At 44.4% G+C, this 23,997-nt stretch overlaps 1 protein-coding gene across 1 annotated transcript in view; it reads right to left on the reverse strand.

The window, feature by feature from the left end:
* Positions 1-23,997, reverse strand: part of LOC121582370 (growth arrest-specific protein 7) — a 121,538-nt gene that overhangs the window by 51,006 nt on the left and 46,535 nt on the right. The window contains exons 3-5 of the mRNA XM_041898146.1: positions 21,382-21,459; positions 19,772-19,860; positions 1,735-1,788 (exon numbers count right to left, since the gene is read on the reverse strand). Of these exons, the coding sequence (XP_041754080.1) occupies positions 1,735-1,788; positions 19,772-19,860; positions 21,382-21,459 (221 nt within the window). The remainder of the gene's footprint in view (positions 1-1,734; positions 1,789-19,771; positions 19,861-21,381; positions 21,460-23,997) is intronic.

Below are 23,997 nucleotides of genomic sequence, written 5' to 3' on the forward strand. Positions count from 1 at the left end.
TGCAAACAGTGACTGTCCACCTCCGCTGAACTATTCAAGGTGCTCTGCCACTTCAGTTCCAATAAATAAAAGACTAAGTGACATCTTGACTACACATCGCTCCTTAGAATCTGTCAACTCTTTTCTATTTCCAGACTTTATGATTAATGCCACTCAAAACACAGTAACAACAACTGTCTACCCTGTCACCAGCATTTATCTTTTATCAGTCCTGAGAGTCTGTTGTAATTCTCTCTCTCCTCTAGATGTTAAATCTGTTAGCTGAGCGGGGGGGGACCCACACCTATTGCTGAGCCTCTCTCCTCACAGGGCAGTTTACTGCTGTTAAATTTCACGTGGATGATGAAGGGTATGATGAAGAAGAAGAAGAAGAAGAAGAGATGGACAATCGCTTTTGCCTCCAGATTAAATACCCACATCTGGCTTCCATCACTTTCGAATGAGCCTTTAAGTGACCTTAGCTGAACTCTATCAATGACTCCCTTAACCCCTGTCATTGGTTATTAGCTGAGGGTTAAATCAGCACTGGAACAGTTGACTTTAATCTGTCTGTCTGTCTGTCTGTCTGTCTGTCTGTCTCTCTCCGCTCCCAATTTTTCTAAACATCTGCTAATCAATAGCATCGCCCTGGTTGCTGTTTTTCCTTCCCCTGCACCCCATGTGCACTCCCTCATCTCTGCCCAGGTCTTGTGTGGAGTGAAACACTTTCTGACAGACAAACAGAATATCTGCAACTTCAGGACTCTGCTATTTGTTACAAATTCTAATTGTCAACATTCAATTCAGTTCAGCACTGACATCACAGATAAACTCATTGCGTTATTACATTTTTTATCAAAGCAATTCCAGTCTCTAAATCATGTCTTGTCCATGCATGTTGGGTTATGGTTAGGGTCTGTGTCTGTGTTAGGGTCTGTTTCTGGGTTAGGGTATGTGTCTGGGTTAGGGTCTGTGTCTGGGTTAGGGTCAAGGTTAAGGCCTGTGTTAGGGTTAGGGTCTGTGTCTGGGTTAGGGTCTGTGTCTGGGTTAGGGTCAAGGTTAAGGTCTGTGTTAGGGTTAGGGTCTGTGTCTGGGTTAGGGTCTGTGTCTGGGTTAGGGTCAAGGTTAAGGTCTGTGTTAGGGTCTGTGTCTGGGTTAGGGTCAAGGTTAAGGTTTGTGTTAGGGTTAGGGTCTGTGTCTGGGTTAGGGTCTGTGTCTGGGTTAGGGTCAAGGTTAAGGTCTGTGTTAGGGTCTGTGTCTGGGTTAGGGTCAAGGTTAAGGTCTGTGTCTGGGTTAGGGTCTGTGTCTGGGTTAGGGTCAAGGTTAAGGTCTGTGTCTGGGTTAGGGTATGTGTCTGGGTTAGGGTCTGTGTCTGGGTTAGGGTCAAGGTTAAGGTCTGTGTTAGGGTTAGGGTCTGTGTCTGGGTTAGGGTCTGTGTCTGGGTTAGGGTCTGTGTCTGGGTAGGGTCAAGGTTAAGGTCTGTGTTAGGGTCTGTGTCTGGGTTAGGGTCAAGGTTAAGGTCTGTGATAGGGTCTGTGTCTGGGTTAAGGTCTGTGTTAGGGTTAGGTTCTGTGTCTGGGTTAGGGTCTGTGTCTGGGTTAGGGTCTGTGTCTGGGTTAGGGTCTGTGTAAGGGTAGGGTTAGGGTCTGTGTCTGGGTTAGGGTATGTGTCTGGGTTAGGGTTAGGGTCTGTGTCTGGGTAGGGTTAGGGTCTGTGTCTGGGTTAGGGTCTGGGGTAGTTAGTAGTGGTACTTACTGTGATGGTAGTCTCTTTGCTCTGCCTCCTGGTGGGTGATGTAGGACCTGGACTCTGTTGAGAGAGACAGGATATTCTGTCAAAACCTTCCTCTGTGTCTGACATGGTCTCTGACTAACATAAACACACTGGAGCTGTTCTACTGAAACTGTTCTACTGAAACTGTTCTACTGGAGCTGTTCTACTGGGGCTGTTCTACTGGGGCTGTTCTACTGGGGCTGTTCTACTGGGGCTGTTCTACTGGAACTGTTCTACTGGAGCTGTTCTACTGGAACTGTTCTACTGGAACTGTTCTACTGGGGCTGTTCTACTGGGGCTGTTCTACTGGGGCTGTTCTACTGGAACTGTTCTACTGAAACTGTTCTACTGAAACTGTTCTACTGGAGCTGTTCTACTGGAACTGTTCTACTGGAGCTGTTCTACTGAAACTGTTCTACTGGAACTGTTCTACTGAAACTGCTCTACTGAAACTGTTCTACTGGAACTGTTCTACTGGAGCTGTTCTACTGAAACTGTTCTACTGGAACTGTTCTACTGGAGCTGTTCTACTGAAACTGTTCTACTGAAACTGTTCTACTGGAACTGTTCTACTGGAGCTGTTCAACTGGAGCTGTGCTACTGGAGCTGTTCTACTGAAACTGTTCTACTGGAACTGTTCTACTGGAGCTGTTCAACTGGAACTGTTCTACTGAAACTGTTCTACTGGAACTGTTCTACTGAAGCTGTTCTACTGAAACTGTTCTACTGAAACTGTTCTACTGGAACTGTTCTACTGGAACTGTTCTACTGAAGCTGTTCAACTGGAACTGTTCTACTGGAGCTGTTCTACTGGGGCTGTTCTACTGAAACTGTTCTACTGGAGCTGTTCTACTGGAGCTGTTCTACTGAAACTGTTCTACTGGAGCTGTTCTACTGAAACTGTTCTACTGAAACTGTTCTACTGGAACTGTTCTACTGGAGCTGTTCAACTGGAACTGTTCTACTGGAGCTGTGCTACTGGAGCTGTTCTACTGAAACTGTTCTACTGGAACTGTTTTACTGGAGCTGTTCAACTGGAACTGTTCTACTGAAGCTGTTCTACTGGAACTGTTCTACTGGAACTGTTCTACTGGAGCTGTTCTACTGAAGCTGTTCTACTGAAACTGTTCTACTGAAACTGTTCTACTGGAACTGTTCTACTGGAGCTGTTCTACTGAAACTGTTCTACTGGAACTGTTCTACTGGAGCTGTTCAACTGGAACTGTTCTACTGGAGCTGTTCTACTGGAGCTGTTCTACTGAAGCTGTTCTACTGAAACTGTTCTACTGGAGCTGTTCTACTGAAGCTGTTCAACTGGAACTGTTCTACTGGAGCTGTTCTACTGGGGCTGTTCTACTGAAACTGTTCTACTGGAGCTGTTCTACTGGAGCTGTTCAACTGGAACTGTTCTACTGAGGATTTTCTACTGGAACTGTTCTACTGGAGCTGTTCAACTGGAACTGTTCTACTGGGGATTTTCTACTGGAACTGTTCTACTGGAGCTGTTCAACTGGAACTGTTCTACTGAAACTGTTCTACTGGAACTGTTCAACTGGAACTGTTCTACTGGAACTGTTCTACTGGAGCTGTTCTACTGGAGCTGTTCTATGGTAACTGTTCTACTGGAGCTGTTCTACTGGAACTGTTCTACTGGGGATTTTCTACTGGAACTGTTCTACTGGAGCTGTTCAACTGGAACTGTTCTACTGGAACTGTTCTACTGGAACTGTTCTACTGGAGCCGTTCAACTGGAACTGTTCTACTGGGGATTTTCTACTGGAACTGTTCTACTGGAGCTGTTCTACTGGAACTGTTCTACTGGAACTGTTCTACTGGAGCTGTTCTACTGGAGCTGTTCTACTGGAGCTGTTCTATTGTAACTGTTCTACTGGAGCTGTTCTACTGGAGCTGTTCTACTGGAGCTGTTCTATTGTAACTGTTCTACTGGAGCTGTTCTACTGGAACTGTTCTACTGGAGCTGTTCTACTGAAACTGTTCTACTGAAACTGTTCTACTGGACCTGTTCTACTGGAGCTGTTCTACTGGAGCTGTTCTACTGGAGCCGTTCTACTGAAACTGTTCTACTCAAGCTGTTCTACTGGGGCTTTTCTACTGGAGCTGTTTTACTGGAACTGTTCAACTGGAACTGTTCTACTGGAGCTATTCTACTGGAACTGTTCTACTGAACATGTTCTACTGGAACTGTTCTACTGGAACTGTTCTACTGGGGCTTTGCTACTGGAGCTGTTCTACTGGAGCTGTTCAACTGGAGCTGTTCTACTGGAGCTGTTCTACTGGAACTGTTCTACTGGAACTGTTCTACTGAACATGTTCTACTGGAGCTGTTCTACTGGAACTGTTCTACTGGGGATTTTCTACTGGAGCTGTTCTACTGGGGCTTTTCTACTGGAGCTGTCCTACTGGAGCTGTTCAACTGGAACTGTTCTACTGGAGCTGTTCTACTGGAACTGTTCTACTGGGGCTTTTCTACTGGAGCTGTTCTACTGGAGCTGTTCAACTGGAGCTGTTCTACTGGAACTGTTCTACTGGAACTGTTCTACTGGAGCTGTCCTACTGGAACTGTTCTACTGGGGATTTTCTACTGGAGCCGTTCTACTGGAGCTGTTCAACTGGAACTATTCTACTGGAACTGTTCTACTGAAACTGTTCTACTGGAGCTGTTCTACTGGGGCTGTTCTACTGAAACTGTTCTACTGAAACTGTTCTACTGGAACTGTTCTACTGGAGCTGTTCTACTGGAACTGTTCTACTGGAGCTGTTCTACTGGAGCTGTTCAACTGGAGCTGTTCTACTGAAACTGTTCTACTGGAGCCGTTCTACTGAAACTGTTCTACTGGAGCTGTTCTACTGGGGCTTCTCTACTGGAGCTGTTCTACTGGAGCTGTTCAACTGGAAATGTTCTACTGGAGCTGTTCTACTGAAACTGTTCTACTGGAACTGTTCTACTGAACATGTTCTACTGGAGCTGTTCTACTGAAACTGTTCTACTGGGGATTTTCTACTGGAACTGTTCTACTGGAGCTGTTCAACTGGAACTGTTCTACTGAAGCTGTTCTACTGGAACTGTTCTACTGGAGCTGTTCTACTGGAGCTGTTCTACTGGAGCTGTTCTACTGGGGCTGTTCTACTGGAACTGATCTACTGAAACTGTTCTACTGTAACTGTTCTACTGGAGCTGTTCTACTGGGGCTGTTCTACTGGAACTGTTCTACTGGAGCTGTTCTACTGAAACTGTTCTACTGGAGCTGTTCTATTGTAACTGTTCTATTGGAGCTGTTCTACTGGGGCTGTTCTACTGGAGCTGTTCTACTGGAGCTGTTCTACTGAAACTGTTCTACTGGAGCTGTTCTATTGTAACTGTTCTACTGGAGCTGTTCTACTGGGGCTGTTCTACTGGGGCTGTTCTACTGGAGCTGTTCTACTGGAGCTGTTCTACTGAAACTGTTCTACTGGAGCTGTTCTATTGTAACTGTTCTACTGGAGCTGTTCTACTGGAACTTTTCTACTGAAACTGTTCTACTGGAGCTGTTCTACTGAAACTGTTCTACTGGAGCTGTTCTACTGGAGTTGTTCTACTGAAACTGTTCTACTGAAACTGTTCTACTGGAGCTGTTCTACTTGAACTGTTCTACTGGGGCTGTTCTATTGTAACTGTTCTACTGGAGCTGTTCTATTGTAACTGTTCTACTGGAGCTGTTCTACTGGAGCTGTTCTACTGGAACTGTTCTACTGGAGCTGTTCTACTGGAACTGTTCTACTGGAGCTGTTCTACTGGAACTTTTCTACTGGAGCTGTTCTACTGAAACTGTTCTACTGAAACTGTTCTACTGGAGCTGTTCTACTGAAACTGTTCTACTGAAACTGTTCTACTGGAGCTGTTCTATTGTAACTGTTCTACTGGAGCTGTTCTACTGGAGCTGTTCTACTGGAACTGTTCTACTGAAACTGTTCTACTGAAACTGTTCTACTGGAGCTGTTCTACTGGAGCTGTTCTACTGAAGCTGTTCTACTGGAACTGTTCTACTGAAACTGTTCTACTGGAGCTGTTCTACTGGAGCTGTTCTACTGGAGCTGTTCTACTGAAACTGTTCTACTGGAACTGTTCTACTGGAGCTGTTCTACTGGAGTTGTTCTACTGAAACTGTTCTACTGGAGCTGTTCTAATGTAACTGTTCTACTGGAGCTGTTCTACTGGAGCTGTTCTACTGGAGCTGTTCAACTGGAGCTGTTCTACTGAAACGGTTCTACTGGAGCTGTTCTACTGGAGCTGTTCTACTGGAACTGTTCTACTGGAGCTGTTCTACTGAACATGTTCTACTGAACATGTTCTACTGGAACTGTTACACTGGGGCTTTGCTACTGGAGCTGTTCTACTGGAGCCGTTCTACTGAAACTGTTCTACTCAAGCTGTTCTACTGGGGCTTTTCTACTGGAGCTGTTCTACTGGAACTGTTCAACTGGAACTGTTCTACTGGAGCTGTTCTACTGGAACTGTTCTACTGAACATGTTCTACTGGAACTGTTCTACTGGAACTGTTCTACTGGGGCTTTGCTACTGGAGCTGTTCTACTGGAGCTGTTCAACTGGAGCTGTTCTACTGGAGCTGTTCTACTGGAACTGTTCTACTGGAACTGTTCTACTGAACATGTTCTACTGGAGCTGTTCTACTGGAACTGTTCTACTGGGGATTTTCTACTGGAGCTGTTCTACTGGAGCTGTTCTACTGGGGCTTTTCTACTGGAGCTGTCCTACTGGAGCTATTCAACTGGAACTGTTCTACTGGAGCTGTTCTACTGGAACTGTTCTACTGGAACTGTTCTACTGGGGCTTTTCTACTGGAGCTGTTCTACTGGAGCTGTTCAACTGGAGCTGTTCTACTGGAACTGTTCTACTGGAACTGTTCTACTGGAACTGTTCTACTGGAGCTGTCCTACTGGAACTGTTCTACTGGGGATTTTCTACTGGAGCCGTTCTACTGGAGCTGTTCAACTGGAACTATTCTACTGGAACTGTTCTACTGAAACTGTTCTACTGGAGCTGTTCTACTGGGGATGTTCTACTGAAACTGTTCTACTGAAACTGTTCTACTGGAACTGTTCTACTGGAGCTGTTCTACTGGAGCTGTTCTACTGGAGCTGTTCTACTGGAGCTGTTCAACTGGAGCTGTTCTACTGAAACTGTTCTACTGGAGCCGTTCTACTGGAGCCGTTCTACTGGGGCTTCTCTACTGGAGCTGTTCTACTGGAGCTGTTCAACTGGAAATGTTCTACTGGAGCTGTTCTACTGAAACTGTTCTACTGGAACTGTTCTACTGAACATGTTCTACTGGAGCTGTTCTACTGAAACTGTTCTACTGGGGATTTTCTACTGGAACTGTTCTACTGGAGCTGTTCAACTGGAACTGTTCTACTGAAGCTGTTCTACTGGAACTGTTCTACTGGAGCTGTTCTACTGGAGCTGTTCTACTGGAGCTGTTCTACTGGAGCTGTTCTACTGGGGCTGTTCTACTGGAACTGATCTACTGAAACTGTTCTACTGTAACTGTTCTACTGGGGCTGTTCTACTGGGGCTGTTCTACTGGAACTGTTCTACTGGAGCTGTTCTACTGAAACTGTTCTACTGGAGCTGTTCTATTGTAACTGTTCTACTGGAGCTGTTCTACTAGGGCTGTTCTACTGGAACTGTTCTACTGGAGCTGTTCTAATGAAACTGTTCTACTGGAGCTGTTCTATTGTAACTGTTCTACTGGAGCTGTTCTACTGGGGCTGTTCTACTGGGGCTGTTCTACTGGGGCTGTTCTACTGGAGCTGTTCTACTGGAGCTGTTCTACTGAAACTGTTCTACTGGAGCTGTTCTATTGTAACTGTTCTACTGGAGCTGTTCTACTGGAACTGTTCTACTGAAACTGTTCTACTGGAGCTGTTCTACTGGAACTGTTCTACTGGAGCTGTTCTACTGGAGTTGTTCTACTGAAACTGTTCTACTGAAACTGTTCTACTGGAGCTGTTCTACTGGAACCGTTCTAATGGGGCTGTTCTATTGTAACTGTTCTACTGGAGCTGTTCTATTGTAACTGTTCTACTGGAGCTGTTCTACTGGAGCTGTTCTACTGGAACTGTTCTACTGGAGCTGTTCTACTGAAACTGTTCTACTGAAACTGTTCTACTGGAGCTGTTCTACTGGAGCTGTTCTACTGGAACTGTTCTACTGGAGCTGTTCTACTGTAACTGTTCTACTGAAACTGTTCTACTGAAACTGTTCTACTGAAACTGTTCTACTGGAGCTGTTCTATTGAAGCTGTTCTACTGGAACTGTTCTACTGAAACTGTTCTACTGGAGCTGTTCTACTGGAGCTGTTCTACTGGAACTGTTCTACTGGAGCTGTTCTACTGAAACTGTTCTACTGGAACTGTTCTACTGGAACTGTTCTACTGGAGCTGTTCTACTGAAAATGTTCTACTGAAACTGTTCTACTGGAGCTGTTCTATTGTAACTGTTCTACTGGAGCTGTTCTACTGGAACTGTTCTACTGAAACTGTTCTACTGAAACTGTTCTACTGGAGCTGTTCTACTGGAGCTGTTCTACTGAAGCTGTTCTACTGAAACTGTTCTACTGGAGCTGTTCTACTGGAGCTGTTCTACTGAAACTGTTCTACTGGAACTGTTCTACTGGAACTGTTCTACTGGAGCTGTTCTACTGGAGTTGTTCTACTGAAACTGTTCTACTGGAGCTGTTCTATTGTAACTGTTCTACTGGAGCTGTTCTACTGGAGCTGTTCTACTGGAGCTGTTCTACTGAAACTGTTCTACTGGAGCTGTTCTACTGGAGCTGTTCTACTGAAACTGTTCTACTGGAGCTGTTCTACTGAAACTGTTCTACTGAAACTGTTCTACTGGAGCTGTTCTACTGAAGCTGTTCTACTGGAACTGTTCTACTGAAACTGTTCTACTGGAACTGTTCTACTGGAGCTGTTCTACTGGAGCTGTTCTACTGAAACTGTTCTACTGTAGCTGTTCTACTGGAGCTGTTCTACTGGAACTGTTCTACTGGAGCTGTTCTACTGTAACTGTTCTACTGAAACTGTTCTACTGAAACTGTTCTACTGAAACTGTTCTACTGGAGCTGTTCTATTGTAACTGTTCTACTGGAGCTGTTCTACTGGAACTGTTCTACTGAAACTGTTCTACTGGAGCTGTTCTACTGGAACTGTTCTACTGGAGCTGTTCTACTGGAGTTGTTCTACTGAAACTGTTCTACTGGAGCTGTTCTACTGGAACTGTTCTACTGGGGCTGTTCTATTGTAACTGTTCTACTGGAGCTGTTCTATTGTAACTGTTCTACTGGAGCTGTTCTACTGGAGCTGTTCTACTGGAACTGTTCTACTGGAGCTGTTCTACTGAAACTGTTCTACTGAAACTGTTCTACTGGAGCTGTTCTACTGGAGCTGTTCTACTGGAACTGTTCTACTGGAGCTGTTCTACTGTAACTGTTCTACTGAAACTGTTCTACTGAAACTGTTCTACTGAAACTGTTCTACTGGAGCTGTTCTACTGAAGCTGTTCTACTGGAACTGTTCTACTGAAACTGTTCTACTGGAGCTGTTCTACTGGAACTGTTCTACTGGAGCTGTTCTACTGAAACTGTTCTACTGGAACTGTTCTACTGGAACTGTTCTACTGGAGCTGTTCTACTGAAACTGTTCTACTGAAACTGTTCTACTGGAGCTGTTCTATTGTAACTGTTCTACTGGAGCTGTTCTACTGGAGCTGTTCTACTGGAACTGTTCTACTGAAACTGTTCTACTGGAGCTGTTCTACTGAAGCTGTTCTACTGAAGCTGTTCTACTGGAACTGTTCTACTGAAACTGTTCTACTGGAGCTGTTCTACTGGAGCTGTTCTACTGGAGCTGTTCTACTGAAACTGTTCTACTGGAACTGTTCTACTGGAACTGTTCTACTGGAGCTGTTCTACTGGAGTTGTTCTACTGAAACTGTTCTACTGGAGCTGTTCTATTGTAACTGTTCTACTGGAGCTGTTCTACTGGAGCTGTTCTACTGGAACTGTTCTACTGGAACTGTTCTACTGGAGCTGTTCTACTGTAACTGTTCTACTGAAACTGTTCTACTGAAACTGTTCTACTGAAACTGTTCTACTGGAGCTGTTCTATTGTAACTGTTCTACTGGAGCTGTTCTACTGGAACTGTTCTACTGAAACTGTTCTACTGGAGCTGTTCTACTGGAACTGTTCTACTGGAGCTGTTCTACTGGAGTTGTTCTACTGAAACTGTTCTACTGAAACTGTTCTACTGGAGCTGTTCTACTGGAACTGTTCTACTGGGGCTGTTCTATTGTAACTGTTCTACTGGAGCTGTTCTATTGTAACTGTTCTACTGGAGCTGTTCTATTGTAACTGTTCTACTGGAGCTGTTCTACTGGAGCTGTTCTACTGGAACTGTTCTACTGGAGCTGTTCTACTGAAACTGTTCTACTGAAACTGTTCTACTGGAGCTGTTCTACTGGAGCTGTTCTACTGGAACTGTTCTACTGGAGCTGTTCTACTGTAACTGTTCTACTGAAACTGTTCTACTGAAACTGTTCTACTGAAACTGTTCTACTGGAGCTGTTCTACTGAAGCTGTTCTACTGGAACTGTTCTACTGAAACTGTTCTACTGGAGCTGTTCTACTGGAACTGTTCTACTGGAGCTGTTCTACTGAAACTGTTCTACTGGAACTGTTCTACTGGAACTGTTCTACTGGAGCTGTTCTACTGAAACTGTTCTACTGGAGCTGTTCTATTGTAACTGTTCTACTGGAGCTGTTCTACTGGAGCTGTTCTACTGGAACTGTTCTACTGAAACTGTTCTACTGGAGCTGTTCTACTGAAGCTGTTCTAGTGGAACTGTTCTACTGAAACTGTTCTACTGGAGCTGTTCTACTGGAGCTGTTCTACTGGAGCTGTTCTACTGAAACTGTTCTACTGGAACTGTTCTACTGGAACTGTTCTACTGGAGCTGTTCTACTGGAGTTGTTCTACTGAAACTGTTCTACTGGAGCTGTTCTATTGTAACTGTTCTAATGGAGCTGTTCTACTGGAGCTGTTCTACTGGAGCTGTTCTACTGAAACGGTTCTACTGAAACTGTTCTACTGGAGCTGTTCTACTGGAGCTGTTCTACTGAAACTGTTCTACTGGAGCTGTTCTACTGAAACTGTTCTACTGAAACTGTTCTACTGGAGCTGTTCTACTGAAGCTGTTCTACTGGAACTGTTCTACTGGAGCTGTTCTACTGTAACTGTTCTACTGAAACTGTTCTACTGAAACTGTTCTACTGAAACTGTTCTACTGGAGCTGTTCTATTGTAACTGTTCTACTGGAGCTGTTCTACTGGAACTGTTCTACTGAAACTGTTCTACTGGAGCTGTTCTACTGGAACTGTTCTACTGGAGCTGTTCTACTGGAGTTGTTCTACTGAAACTGTTCTACTGAAACTGTTCTACTGGAGCTGTTCTACTGGAACTGTTCTACTGGGGCTGTTCTATTGTAACTGTTCTACTGAAACTGTTCTACTGGAGCTGTTCTATTGTAACTGTTCTACTGGAGCTGTTCTACTGGAACTGTTCTACTGAAACTGTTCTACTGGAGCTGTTCTACTGGAACTGTTCTACTGGAGCTGTTCTACTGGAGTTGTTCTACTGAAACTGTTCTACTGAAACTGTTCTACTGGAGCTGTTCTACTGGAACTGTTCTACTGGGGCTGTTCTATTGTAACTGTTCTACTGGAGCTGTTCTATTGTAACTGTTCTACTGGAGCTGTTCTACTGGAGCTGTTCTACTGGAACTGTTCTACTGGAGCTGTTCTACTGAAACTGTTCTACTGAAACTGTTCTACTGGAGCTGTTCTACTGGAGCTGTTCTACTGGAACTGTTCTACTGGAGCTGTTCTACTGTAACTGTTCTACTGAAACTGTTCTACTGAAACTGTTCTACTGAAACTGTTCTACTGGAGCTGTTCTACTGAAGCTGTTCTACTGGAACTGTTCTACTGAAACTGTTCTACTGGAGCTGTTCTACTGGAACTGTTCTACTGGAGCTGTTCTACTGAAACTGTTCTACTGGAACTGTTCTACTGGAACTGTTCTACTGGAGCTGTTCTACTGAAACTGTTCTACTGAAACTGTTCTACTGGAGCTGTTCTATTGTAACTGTTCTACTGGAGCTGTTCTACTGGAGCTGTTCTACTGGAACTGTTCTACTGAAACTGTTCTACTGGAGCTGTTCTACTGAAGCTGTTCTACTGAAGCTGTTCTACTGGAACTGTTCTACTGAAACTGTTCTACTGGAGCTGTTCTACTGGAGCTGTTCTACTGGAGCTGTTCTACTGAAACTGTTCTACTGGAACTGTTCTACTGGAACTGTTCTACTGGAGCTGTTCTACTGGAGTTGTTCTACTGAAACTGTTCTACTGGAGCTGTTCTATTGCAACTGTTCTACTGGAGCTGTTCTACTGGAGCTGTTCTACTGGAACTGTTCTACTGGAACTGTTCTACTGGAGCTGTTCTACTGTAACTGTTCTACTGAAACTGTTCTACTGAAACTGTTCTACTGAAACTGTTCTACTGGAGCTGTTCTATTGTAACTGTTCTACTGGAGCTGTTCTACTGGAACTGTTCTACTGAAACTGTTCTACTGGAGCTGTTCTACTGGAACTGTTCTACTGGAGCTGTTCTACTGGAGTTGTTCTACTGAAACTGTTCTACTGAAACTGTTCTACTGGAGCTGTTCTACTGGAACTGTTCTACTGGGGCTGTTCTATTGTAACTGTTCTACTGGAGCTGTTCTATTGTAACTGTTCTACTGGAGCTGTTCTACTGGAGCTGTTCTACTGGAACTGTTCTACTGGAGCTGTTCTACTGAAACTGTTCTACTGAAACTGTTCTACTGGAGCTGTTCTACTGGAGCTGTTCTACTGGAACTGTTCTACTGGAGCTGTTCTACTGTAACTGTTCTACTGAAACTGTTCTACTGAAACTGTTCTACTGAAACTGTTCTACTGGAGCTGTTCTACTGAAGCTGTTCTACTGGAACTGTTCTACTGAAACTGTTCTACTGGAGCTGTTCTACTGAAACTGTTCTACTGAAACTGTTCTACTGGAGCTGTTCTATTGTAACTGTTCTACTGGAGCTGTTCTACTGGAGCTGTTCTACTGGAACTGTTCTACTGAAACTGTTCTACTGGAGCTGTTCTACTGAAGCTGTTCTACTGGAACTGTTCTACTGAAACTGTTCTACTGGAGCTGTTCTACTGGAGCTGTTCTACTGGAGCTGTTCTACTGAAACTGTTCTACTGGAACTGTTCTACTGGAACTGTTCTACTGGAGCTGTTCTACTGGAGTTGTTCTACTGAAACTGTTCTACTGGAGCTGTTCTATTGTAACTGTTCTAATGGAGCTGTTCTACTGGAGCTGTTCTACTGGAGCTGTTCTACTGAAACGGTTCTACTGAAACTGTTCTACTGGAGCTGTTCTACTGGAGCTGTTCTACTGAAACTGTTCTACTGGAGCTGTTCTACTGAAACTGTTCTACTGAAACTGTTCTACTGGAGCTGTTCTACTGAAGCTGTTCTACTGGAACTGTTCTACTGAAACTGTTCTACTGGAACTGTTCTACTGGAGCTGTTCTACTGGAGCTGTTCTACTGAAACTGTTCTACTGGAGCTGTTCTACTGGAGCTGTTCTACTGGAACTGTTCTACTGGAGCTGTTCTACTGTAACTGTTCTACTGAAACTGTTCTACTGAAACTGTTCTACTGAAACTGTTCTACTGGAGCTGTTCTACTGAAGCTGTTCTACTGAAACTGTTCTACTGGAGCTGTTTTACTGGAGCTGTTCTACTGGAACTGTTCTACTGGAGCTGTTCTACTGAAACTGTTCTACTGGAACTGTTCTACTGGAGCTGTTCTACTGAAACTGTTCTACTGGAGCTGTTCTATTGTAACTGTTCTACTGGAGCTGTTCTACTGGAGCTGTTCTACTGGAGCTGTTCTACTGGAACTGTTCTACTGAAACTGTTCTACTGGAGCTGTTCTACTGAAACTGTTCTACTGGAACTGTTTTACTGGAGCTGTTCAACTGGAACTGTTCTACTGAAGCTGTTCTACTGGAACTGTTCTACTGGAACTGTTCTACTGGAGCTGTTCTACTGAAGCTGTTCTACTGAAACTGTTCTACTGAAACTGTTCTACTGGAACTGTTCTACTGGAACTGTTCTACTGAAACTGTTCTACTGGAGCTGTTCTACTGGAACTGTTCTACTGGAGCTGTTCTACTGGAGTTGTTCTACTGAAACTGTTCTACTGAAACTGTTCTACTGGAGCTGTTCTACTGGAACTGTTCTACTGGGGCTGTTCTATTGTAACTGTTCTACTGGAGCTGTTCTATTGTAACTGTTCTACTGGAGCTGTTCTACTGGAGCTGTTCTACTGGAACTGTTCTACTGGAGCTGTTCTACTGAAACTGTTCTACTGAAACTGTTCTACTGGAGCTGTTCTACTGGAGCTGTTCTACTGGAACTGTTCTACTGGAGCTGTTCTACTGTAACTGTTCTACTGAAACTGTTCTACTGAAACTGTTCTACTGAAACTGTTCTACTGGAGCTGTTCTACTGAAGCTGTTCTACTGGAACTGTTCTACTGAAACTGTTCTACTGGAGCTGTTCTACTGGAACTGTTCTACTGGAGCTGTTCTACTGAAACTGTTCTACTGGAACTGTTCTACTGGAACTGTTCTACTGGAGCTGTTCTACTGAAACTGTTCTACTGAAACTGTTCTACTGGAGCTGTTCTATTGTAACTGTTCTACTGGAGCTGTTCTACTGGAGCTGTTCTACTGGAACTGTTCTACTGAAACTGTTCTACTGGAGCTGTTCTACTGAAGCTGTTCTACTGAAGCTGTTCTACTGGAACTGTTCTACTGAAACTGTTCTACTGGAGCTGTTCTACTGGAGCTGTTCTACTGGAGCTGTTCTACTGAAACTGTTCTACTGGAACTGTTCTACTGGAACTGTTCTACTGGAGCTGTTCTACTGGAGTTGTTCTACTGAAACTGTTCTACTGGAGCTGTTCTATTGTAACTGTTCTACTGGAGCTGTTCTACTGGAGCTGTTCTACTGGAACTGTTCTACTGGAACTGTTCTACTGGAGCTGTTCTACTGTAACTGTTCTACTGAAACTGTTCTACTGAAACTGTTCTACTGAAACTGTTCTACTGGAGCTGTTCTATTGTAACTGTTCTACTGGAGCTGTTCTACTGGAACTGTTCTACTGAAACTGTTCTACTGGAGCTGTTCTACTGGAACTGTTCTACTGGAGCTGTTCTACTGGAGTTGTTCTACTGAAACTGTTCTACTGAAACTGTTCTACTGGAGCTGTTCTACTGGAACTGTTCTACTGGGGCTGTTCTATTGTAACTGTTCTACTGGAGCTGTTCTATTGTAACTGTTCTACTGGAGCTGTTCTACTGGAGCTGTTCTACTGGAACTGTTCTACTGGAGCTGTTCTACTGAAACTGTTCTACTGAAACTGTTCTACTGGAGCTGTTCTACTGGAGCTGTTCTACTGGAACTGTTCTACTGGAGCTGTTCTACTGTAACTGTTCTACTGAAACTGTTCTACTGAAACTGTTCTACTGAAACTGTTCTACTGGAGCTGTTCTACTGAAGCTGTTCTACTGGAACTGTTCTACTGAAACTGTTCTACTGGAGCTGTTCTACTGAAACTGTTCTACTGAAACTGTTCTACTGGAGCTGTTCTATTGTAACTGTTCTACTGGAGCTGTTCTACTGGAGCTGTTCTACTGGAACTGTTCTACTGAAACTGTTCTACTGGAGCTGTTCTACTGAAGCTGTTCTACTGGAACTGTTCTACTGAAACTGTTCTACTGGAGCTGTTCTACTGGAGCTGTTCTACTGGAGCTGTTCTACTGAAACTGTTCTACTGGAACTGTTCTACTGGAACTGTTCTACTGGAGCTGTTCTACTGGAGTTGTTCTACTGAAACTGTTCTACTGGAGCTGTTCTATTGTAACTGTTCTAATGGAGCTGTTCTACTGGAGCTGTTCTACTGGAGCTGTTCTACTGAAACGGTTCTACTGAAACTGTTCTACTGGAGCTGTTCTACTGGAGCTGTTCTACTGAAACTGTTCTACTGGAGCTGTTCTACTGAAACTGTTCTACTGAAACTGTTCTACTGGAGCTGTTCTACTGAAGCTGTTCTACTGGAACTGTTCTACTGAAACTGTTCTACTGGAACTGTTCTACTGGAGCTGTTCTACTGGAGCTGTTCTACTGAAACTGTTCTACTGGAGCTGTTCTACTGGAGCTGTTCTACTGGAACTGTTCTACTGGAGCTGTTCTACTGTAACTGTTCTACTGAAACTGTTCTACTGAAACTGTTCTACTGAAACTGTTCTACTGGAGCTGTTCTACTGAAGCTGTTCTACTGAAACTGTTCTACTGGAGCTGTTTTACTGGAGCTGTTCTACTGGAACTGTTCTACTGGAGCTGTTCTACTGAAACTGTTCTACTGGAACTGTTCTACTGGAGCTGTTCTACTGAAACTGTTCTACTGGAGCTGTTCTATTGTAACTGTTCTACTGGAGCTGTTCTACTGGAGCTGTTCTACTGGAGCTGTTCTACTGGAGCTGTTCTACTGGAACTGTTCTACTGAAACTGTTCTACTGGAGCTGTTCTACTGGAGCTGTTCTACTGGAGCTGTTCTACTGAAACTGTTCTACTGGAACTGTTCTACTGGAACTGTTCTACTGGAGCTGTTCTACTGGAGTTGTTCTACTGAAACTGTTCTACTGGAGCTGTTCTATTGTAACTGTTCTACTGGAGCTGTTCTACTGGAGCTGTTCTACTGGAGCTGTTCTACTGGAGCTGTTCTACTGAAACTGTTCTACTGAAACTGTTCTACTGGAGCTGTTCTACTGGAGCTGTTCTACTGAAACTGTTCTACTGGAGCTGTTCTACTGAAACTGTTCTACTGAAACTGTTCTACTGGAGCTGTTCTACTGAAGCTGTTCTACTGGAACTGTTCTACTGAAACTGTTCTACTGGAACTGTTCTACTGGAGCTGTTCAACTGGAACTGTTCTACTGGAGCTGTTCTACTGAAGCTGTTCTACTGAAGCTGTTCTACTGGAGCTGTTCTACTGGAGCTGTTCCTGTCTGTACGCTGCCTGCGCTCCAGCTACTGTGTGTGTGTGAGTGTGTGTGTTGCAGTAGTGGGTAGGGGACATGTCTACAGCGCAGAGCAGCGCGCATTTGGATGTGTGTTTGTGTGTGAACGCACTTTGGCTCAGACTATATCCTCACATCAGCCATCTGTGTATGTGTGTTTCTGTTTGTGTGTGTATGTGTGTGTGTCTAAAGAAACAGAGAGAAGGAGTGGGTATAATGAGATGAGAGGGTAGAGGTAGATTTAAATGAGATGAGGGGGTAGAGGTAAATTTAAATGAGATGAGGGGATAGATTAATATTTAAATGAGATGAGGGGGTAGATGTATATTTAAATGAGATGAGGGGGTAGATGTAGATTTCAATGAAATTGAGGGGGTAGATGTATATTTAAATGAGATGAGGGGGTAGAGGTAGATTTAAATGTGATGAGGGGGTAGATGTATATTTCAATGAGATGAGGGGGTAGATGTATATTTAAATGAGATGAGGGGGTAGATGTATATTTAAATGAGATGAGGGGGTTGATGTATATTTAAATGAGATGAGGGGGTAGATGTAGATTTCAATGAGATGAGGGGGTAGAGGTAGATTTAAATGAGATGAGGGGGTAGAGGTAGATTTAAATGAGATGAGGGGGTAGATGTAGATTCAAATGAGATGAGGGGGTAGATTAATATTTAAATGAGATGAGGGGGTAGATTTAAATGAGATGAGGGGGTAGATGTATATTTAAATGAGATGAGGGGGTAGATGTATATTTAAATGAGATGAGGGGGTAGAGGTAGATTTAAATGAGATGAGGGGGTAGATGTAGATTTAAATGAGATGAGGGGGTAGATTAATATTTAAATGAGATGAGGGGGTAGAGGTAGATTTAAATGAGATGAGGGGGTAGATTTAAATGAGATGAGGGGGTAGATGTATATTTAAATGAGATGAGGGGGTAGAGGTAGATTTAAATGCAATTATGGGGTGGATGTAGATTTAAATGAGATGAGGAGGTAGAGGTAGATTTAAATTAAATGAGGGGGTAGAGGTTGATTTAAATGAGATGAGGGGGAATATTTAAATGAGATGAGGGGGTGGATGTAGATTTAAATGAGATGAGGGGGTAGAGGTAGATTTAAATGAGATGAGGGGGTAGAGGTAGATTTAAATGAGATGAGGGGGTAGATTTAAATGGGATGAGGGGGTGGATGTAGATTTAAATGAGATGAGGGGGTAGAGGTAGATTTAAATGAGATGAGGGGGTAGAGGTAGATTTAAATGAGATGAGGGGGTAGATGTATATTTAAATGAGATGAGGGGGTAGAGGTAGATTTAAATGAGATGAGGGGGTAGATGTATATTTAAATGAGATGAGGGGGCAGAGGTAGATTTAAATGAGATGAGGGGGTAGAGGTAGATTAAAAAAGGTAGAGACAGAAACAGAGATGGAGAGAACGAGAAAGAATGAAAGAGAGAAACACTCTATCCATACCATGACTACAGACTACAGACACAGGGCTGGAGAGAAGGAGGGGAGGAGAGGAGGAGAGAAGGAGAGGAGGAGGGCTGGAGAGGAGGAGGGCTGGAGAGGAGGAGGGCTGGAGAGAAGGAGGGAAGGAGAGGAGGAGAGAATGAAAGGAGGAGGGCTGAGAGAAGGAGGGCTGGAGAGAAGGAGGGAAGGAGAGGAGGAAGGCTGGAGAGAAGGAGGGAAGGAGGGAAGGAGAGGAGGAGAGAAGGAGAGGAGGAGAGCTGGAGAGGAGGAGGGCTGGAGAGAAGGAGGGAAGGAGAGGAGGAGGGCTGGAGAGAAGGAGGGAAGGAGAGGAGGAGGGAAGGAGGGAAGGAGAGGAGGAGGGCTGGAGAGGAGGAGGGCTGGAGAGGAGGAGGGCTGGAGAGAAGGAGGGAAGGAGAGGAGGAGGGCTGGAGAGAAGGAGGGAAGGAGAGGAGGAGGGCTGGAGAGAAGGAGGGAAGGAGAGGAGGAGGGCTGGAGAGGAGGAGGGAAGGAGAGGAGGAGGGCTGGAGAGGAGGAGGGCTGGAGAGGAGGAGGGCTAGAGAAGAGGAGGGAAGGAGAGGAGGAGGGCTGGAGAGAAGGAGGGAAGGAGAGGAAGGGAGGGGTGAAGGTTTATGTAAGTAGGGAATGCACCACACCGCCTCACCCTCTCAGAAACAGACACATAGAAAACAAAAAAAAGGACTTAGAGGAGAGAAGCTGGGTAGTGGTGGGATGTGTGTGTGTGTGTGATTGTGTGTGTGTGTGTGTGTGATTGTTTGTGTGTTTTTGTGTGAGTGTGTGTGTGTGATTGTGTGGGGGGATGTTTGCATGCGTATGTGTGCACTGTCTACTCTGCATCTATTACTGTAACTGGATGCATTGGCATAGCTTCTGTATAAAACTGTTTGATTAAAGGACACAAGCAAAGGAATTTGTCAGCTCAATGTTTCTTCTACTGTGCAAAATGATGCTTTCGTTGCCTGCCTTCCATGGTGGTGGCTGGTTTAAGTAATATGAAAATAACATATAGTAGAAATGGGTAATCTACTGTGTAAGAATACACATAGTACATGAGGTTCAGGTGGAAGCCCCTAACTGGAGCAACGAGAGGAGGAGGAAGAGAGGAGGAGGAGGAGGAGGAAGAGAGGAGGAGGAGAGGAGAAGAGGAGGAGTAGGAGGAAGAAGAGAGGAGGAGGAGAGGAGGAGGAGGAGAGGAGAAGAGGAGGAGCCAGAGGAGGGAGAGGAGGAGGAGGATAATGAGGAGGAGGAGGGCGCCTGTCTTACCTGTGGTTCTAAGCTAGGCTTTTTGACCAGACTGATGTGGGAGTGGTCATTCTGATGCAACGGACTGCCACTGGAGTGAAACCCATTCACTGCGTGGGGAGAAATAGAGAGAGAGAGAGAGAGAGAGAGAGAGAGAGAGAGAGAGAGAGAGAGAGAGAGAGAGAGAGAGAGAGAGAGAGAGAGAGAGAGAGAGAGAGAGAGAGAGAGAGAGAGAGAGAGAGAGAGAGAGAGAGAGAGAAAAGAGGAATAGTGTATTTGAATCTCCTCTGTATAACTGAGCCAGGGGTAAATTCTCTTTATGACTCAAACCAAGCTATCAGAGAATGGCCACTTTGATCTTTTGTTTGTTAAATGTCTTTAGCAGGGGGGTTCCTGGAAACCAGAGACCTAGCGCCTCACCAACACAGCACCGAGCCCAGACAGCCTGGAGTGTCCTCTGGTACACAGGCCAGGAAAATGAGCTATTATTAGGCAGAGTTGCTGTGCCTGTGTGTTGGCATGTGTGCAGACATTTTGTTTATGCATTGTTTGCATGTGTTTATTTGCATTATGTGTGTGTGGACTGCATGTCAGTGTGTGTGTTGGAGAGAATGATTATGCAGTCCAGATGAGGTACCCTGTTGTGTTTAGTGAAACTAGACTCCATTGGCTGATGATCCTGAGCAAATCAACGTGTCATTGGATTGGATTAAATTGGAGAGCCCAAAGGTTAGAGTTCATCAGCCTAGATGAAGCAGGCCGCGAGCCCTTAACTTACAGATATGCCTCATACTGACAGATATACCTCATACTGACAGATATACCTCATACTGACAGATATACCTCATACTGACAGATATACCTCATACTGACAGATATACCTTACTATGAGGTGCAGAGCAGGTTAACAGTCAATGCAATTGAATCCGTTACTCTCTTTCTTTCTATCTTGTATCAGTATTCACCAAGGTGTTCCCCTGAGATTATATCAATCTCTTTTTCAAGAGAAACCTGTCTGAGCAGTCAGCTTGCTCATATGTTGCTGTTTTTATTGTATTTTTAAGAGCAGAGTATTGTACACCCAGACGACTCCAGATCGCAGATAAAATTAGCCACAGGAAGTGTGTGTGTGTGTGTGTGTGTGTGCGTGTGTGCGTGTGTGTGTGTGTGTGTGTGGGGTCAGAGGCCTCTGTGGAATTCTATGCATGCTGCCACACAGCGGTTGGCCTATACACAACCCTCAGGACACTGGCGAAGGAAAAACAGTTCGAGAAAGAGAGCGAGAGCGAGAGAGAGCGAGAGGGAGAGGGAGAGGGAGAGGGAGAGGGAGAGGAGAGGGAGAGGGAGAGGGAGAGGGAGAGGGAGAGGGAGAGGGAGAGAGGGAGAGGGAGAGAGAGAGAGAGAGAGAGAGAGAGAGAGAGAGAGAGAGAGAGAGAGAGAGAGAGAGAGAGAGAGAGAGAGGGAGAGAGAGAGAGAGAGAGAGAGAGAGAGAGAGAGAGAGAGAGAGAGAGAGCGAGAGCGAGAGAGAGAGAGCAGAGAGAGAGAGAGAGAGAGAGCAAGAGGAAGAGAGAGAGAGAGAGAGAGAGAGAGAGAGAGAGAGAGAGAGAGAGAGAGAGAGGCAGCTTTAGTACCTGTAGGTAGTGAGTTCTTGTGTTTCAGAGGGGTGTTGAGTGTCCCAGGTACCCTGGAAGGTCTCTCCCATGTTGTCTCTGGAACCAGACAGGAACATGAAAGCCAATTGAACTTGTGTGGTCAGAAATACATGGACATTGAGAGAAATACAGTGCCTTCGGAAAGTATTAATAATAATAATAATAATAATAATATGCCATTATTCAGACCCCTTGACTTTTTCCACATTTTGTCACATTACAGCCTTATTCTAAAATGAATTAAATAAATCAATTTCCTCAGCAATCTACACACAACACGCCACAATGTCAAAGCGAAAACAGGTTTTAATAAATGTTTGCTCATTTATTAAAAATAAAAAACAGAAATACCTTATTTACATAAGTATTCAGACCCTTTGCTATGAGACTCGAAATTGAGCTCAGGTGCATCCTGTTTCCATTGATCATCCTTGGTTGAAGTTCACCTGTGGTAAATCCAATTGATTGGATATGATTTGGAAAGGCACACACCTGTCTATATAAGGTCCCATAGTTGACAGTGCATGTCAGAGCAAAAACCAAGCCATGAGGTCGAAGGAATTGTCCGTAGCACTCCGAGACAGGATTGTGTCGTGGCACAGATCTGGGGAAGAGTACCAAAACATTTCTGCAGTATTGAAGATCCACAAGAACACAGTGGCCTCCATCATTCATAAATGGAAGAGGTTTGGAACCACCAAGACTCTTCCTAGAGCTGGCCGCCCGGCCAAACTGAGCAATAGGGGGAGAAGGGCCTTGGTCAGGGAGAAGGGCCTTGGTCAGGGAGAAGGGCCTTGGTCAGGGAGAAGGGCCTTGGTCAGGGAGAAGGGCCTTGGTCAGGGAGAAGGGCCTTGGTCAGGGAGAAGGGCCTTGGTCAGGGAGAAGGGCCTTGGTCAGGGAGAAGGGCCTTGGTCACTCTGACAGAGCTCTAGAGTTTGTCTGTGGAGATGGAAGAACCTTCCAGAAGGACAACCATCTCTGCAGCCTTTCTGGTGGAGCGGCCAGACAGAAGCCACTCCTCAGTAAAAGGCACATGACAGCCCGCTTGGAGCTTGGCAAAAGGCACCTAAAGACTCTCAGACCATGAGAAACAAGATTCTCTGGTCTGATGAAACCAAGACTGAACTCTTTGGCCTGAATGCCAAGCGTAAAAAATGTATAAAAAACAGTTTTTGCTTTGTCATTATGGGGTATTGTGTGTAGATTGATGAGGGGGGATAATTTTTTTTTTTTTTAATCAAATTTTAGAATAAGGCTGTAACCTAATAAAATGTGGAAAAAGTCAAGGGGTCCGAAAACTTTCCGAATATCACCACCCTGGATTTGATTTCAGGTCCAAGAGGGTTACATGAAACAAACACTTGTCCATATTAAGATTCTTAATGATTATTTTGACTGTTTCTGTCCAACCCAACCACGCAATCACACTGTCTTTGTTACTGTATCAACTTATTAGACAGAGATAAGAACACGAGCCAGATTCACTCAGTGTGTGCACCTGCTGTTTTCCACGGGGAGAATAAAAGACAACAATGTGAAACCATTTTTATTTACTCTTCATGGTCTTCTATGAAGAGAACCATGCCGTTTTATCTTCCACTCTCTGTGTTAAAAAACACCAGGTGCACACTTTGAGTAAATCCAATGTCTAGCTGTTTCACCAATAGACTCCGCCTCACTCTTTCAATTCAACTCCCCCATTTCACTCTTGCCGGATTAAGCAAAAACAGGAGGAGAGAGAGGAAGAAAAGAGTCAAAGAAACTGACACAGACCCTGACAGAGAGAGAGAAAATCTGTCATTCACTTAACCCCAATATCCAAATTCACAATACAACATTTATCTCAAATTACTCTTTAGTGTCACAAGAGCCTTTGAGACATAACAGCTTTTATTTCATTTGTGTCTTTGGCTCGCACTCGGCTGTCTGCCTGAACTAAGCAGAGAGGGTGACAGAGCCAAAACCATCAGCTCAGATGACACGCATGGAGAGAGAGAGAGAGAGAAAGAAGAGAGAGAGCAGAGAGAGAGAGAGAGAGGAGAGAGAGAGAAGCGAGAGAGAGAGAAGGGAGAGAGAGAGAGCGAGAGAGAGGAGAGAGAGAGCGAGAGAGAGAGAGAGAAAGTGAGTGATGGGGAGAGAAAGAGATACATTTGGCAGACAGACTCCGAGGAGAGAGTCTGTCCCTTCAGATCTGATCTATCACACCATCACAAATGGTTCATTAAAAGGTGCGTTCTGCCTCTATTTCACTCTGCTATCTTGTCAAAGGAAATCATTCCGATAAGAGGATTCCGATATTAATGGAGAGACATACAGTATAATTAGGTTGGCTCTGTCACTGTATCCTTCTCTTAGTAGCTACCGCAGTCACAATGAAATCCTGAGAGGTCGCTCTAAGTCTCATTATGATATAATAATGATACATCAAGATAGCATTCAATCAAATCTCAACAACAATCTCTATAATAGTCATTGTGCTATAAAAAAAAACATCAACAGAGTTATTCAGAATGATTCAATCAAACCTCTACTGCAATGTAAACAATCTCAGGTATTCTAGAAGTGTCATGATCCCCCTAAAGCTGTGTGTTTGAG

The sequence above is a fragment of the Coregonus clupeaformis genome, chromosome 1 (genome assembly GCF_020615455.1).
Source record: "Coregonus clupeaformis isolate EN_2021a chromosome 1, ASM2061545v1, whole genome shotgun sequence".
In the NCBI taxonomy this organism is placed as follows: domain Eukaryota; kingdom Metazoa; phylum Chordata; class Actinopteri; order Salmoniformes; family Salmonidae; genus Coregonus; species Coregonus clupeaformis.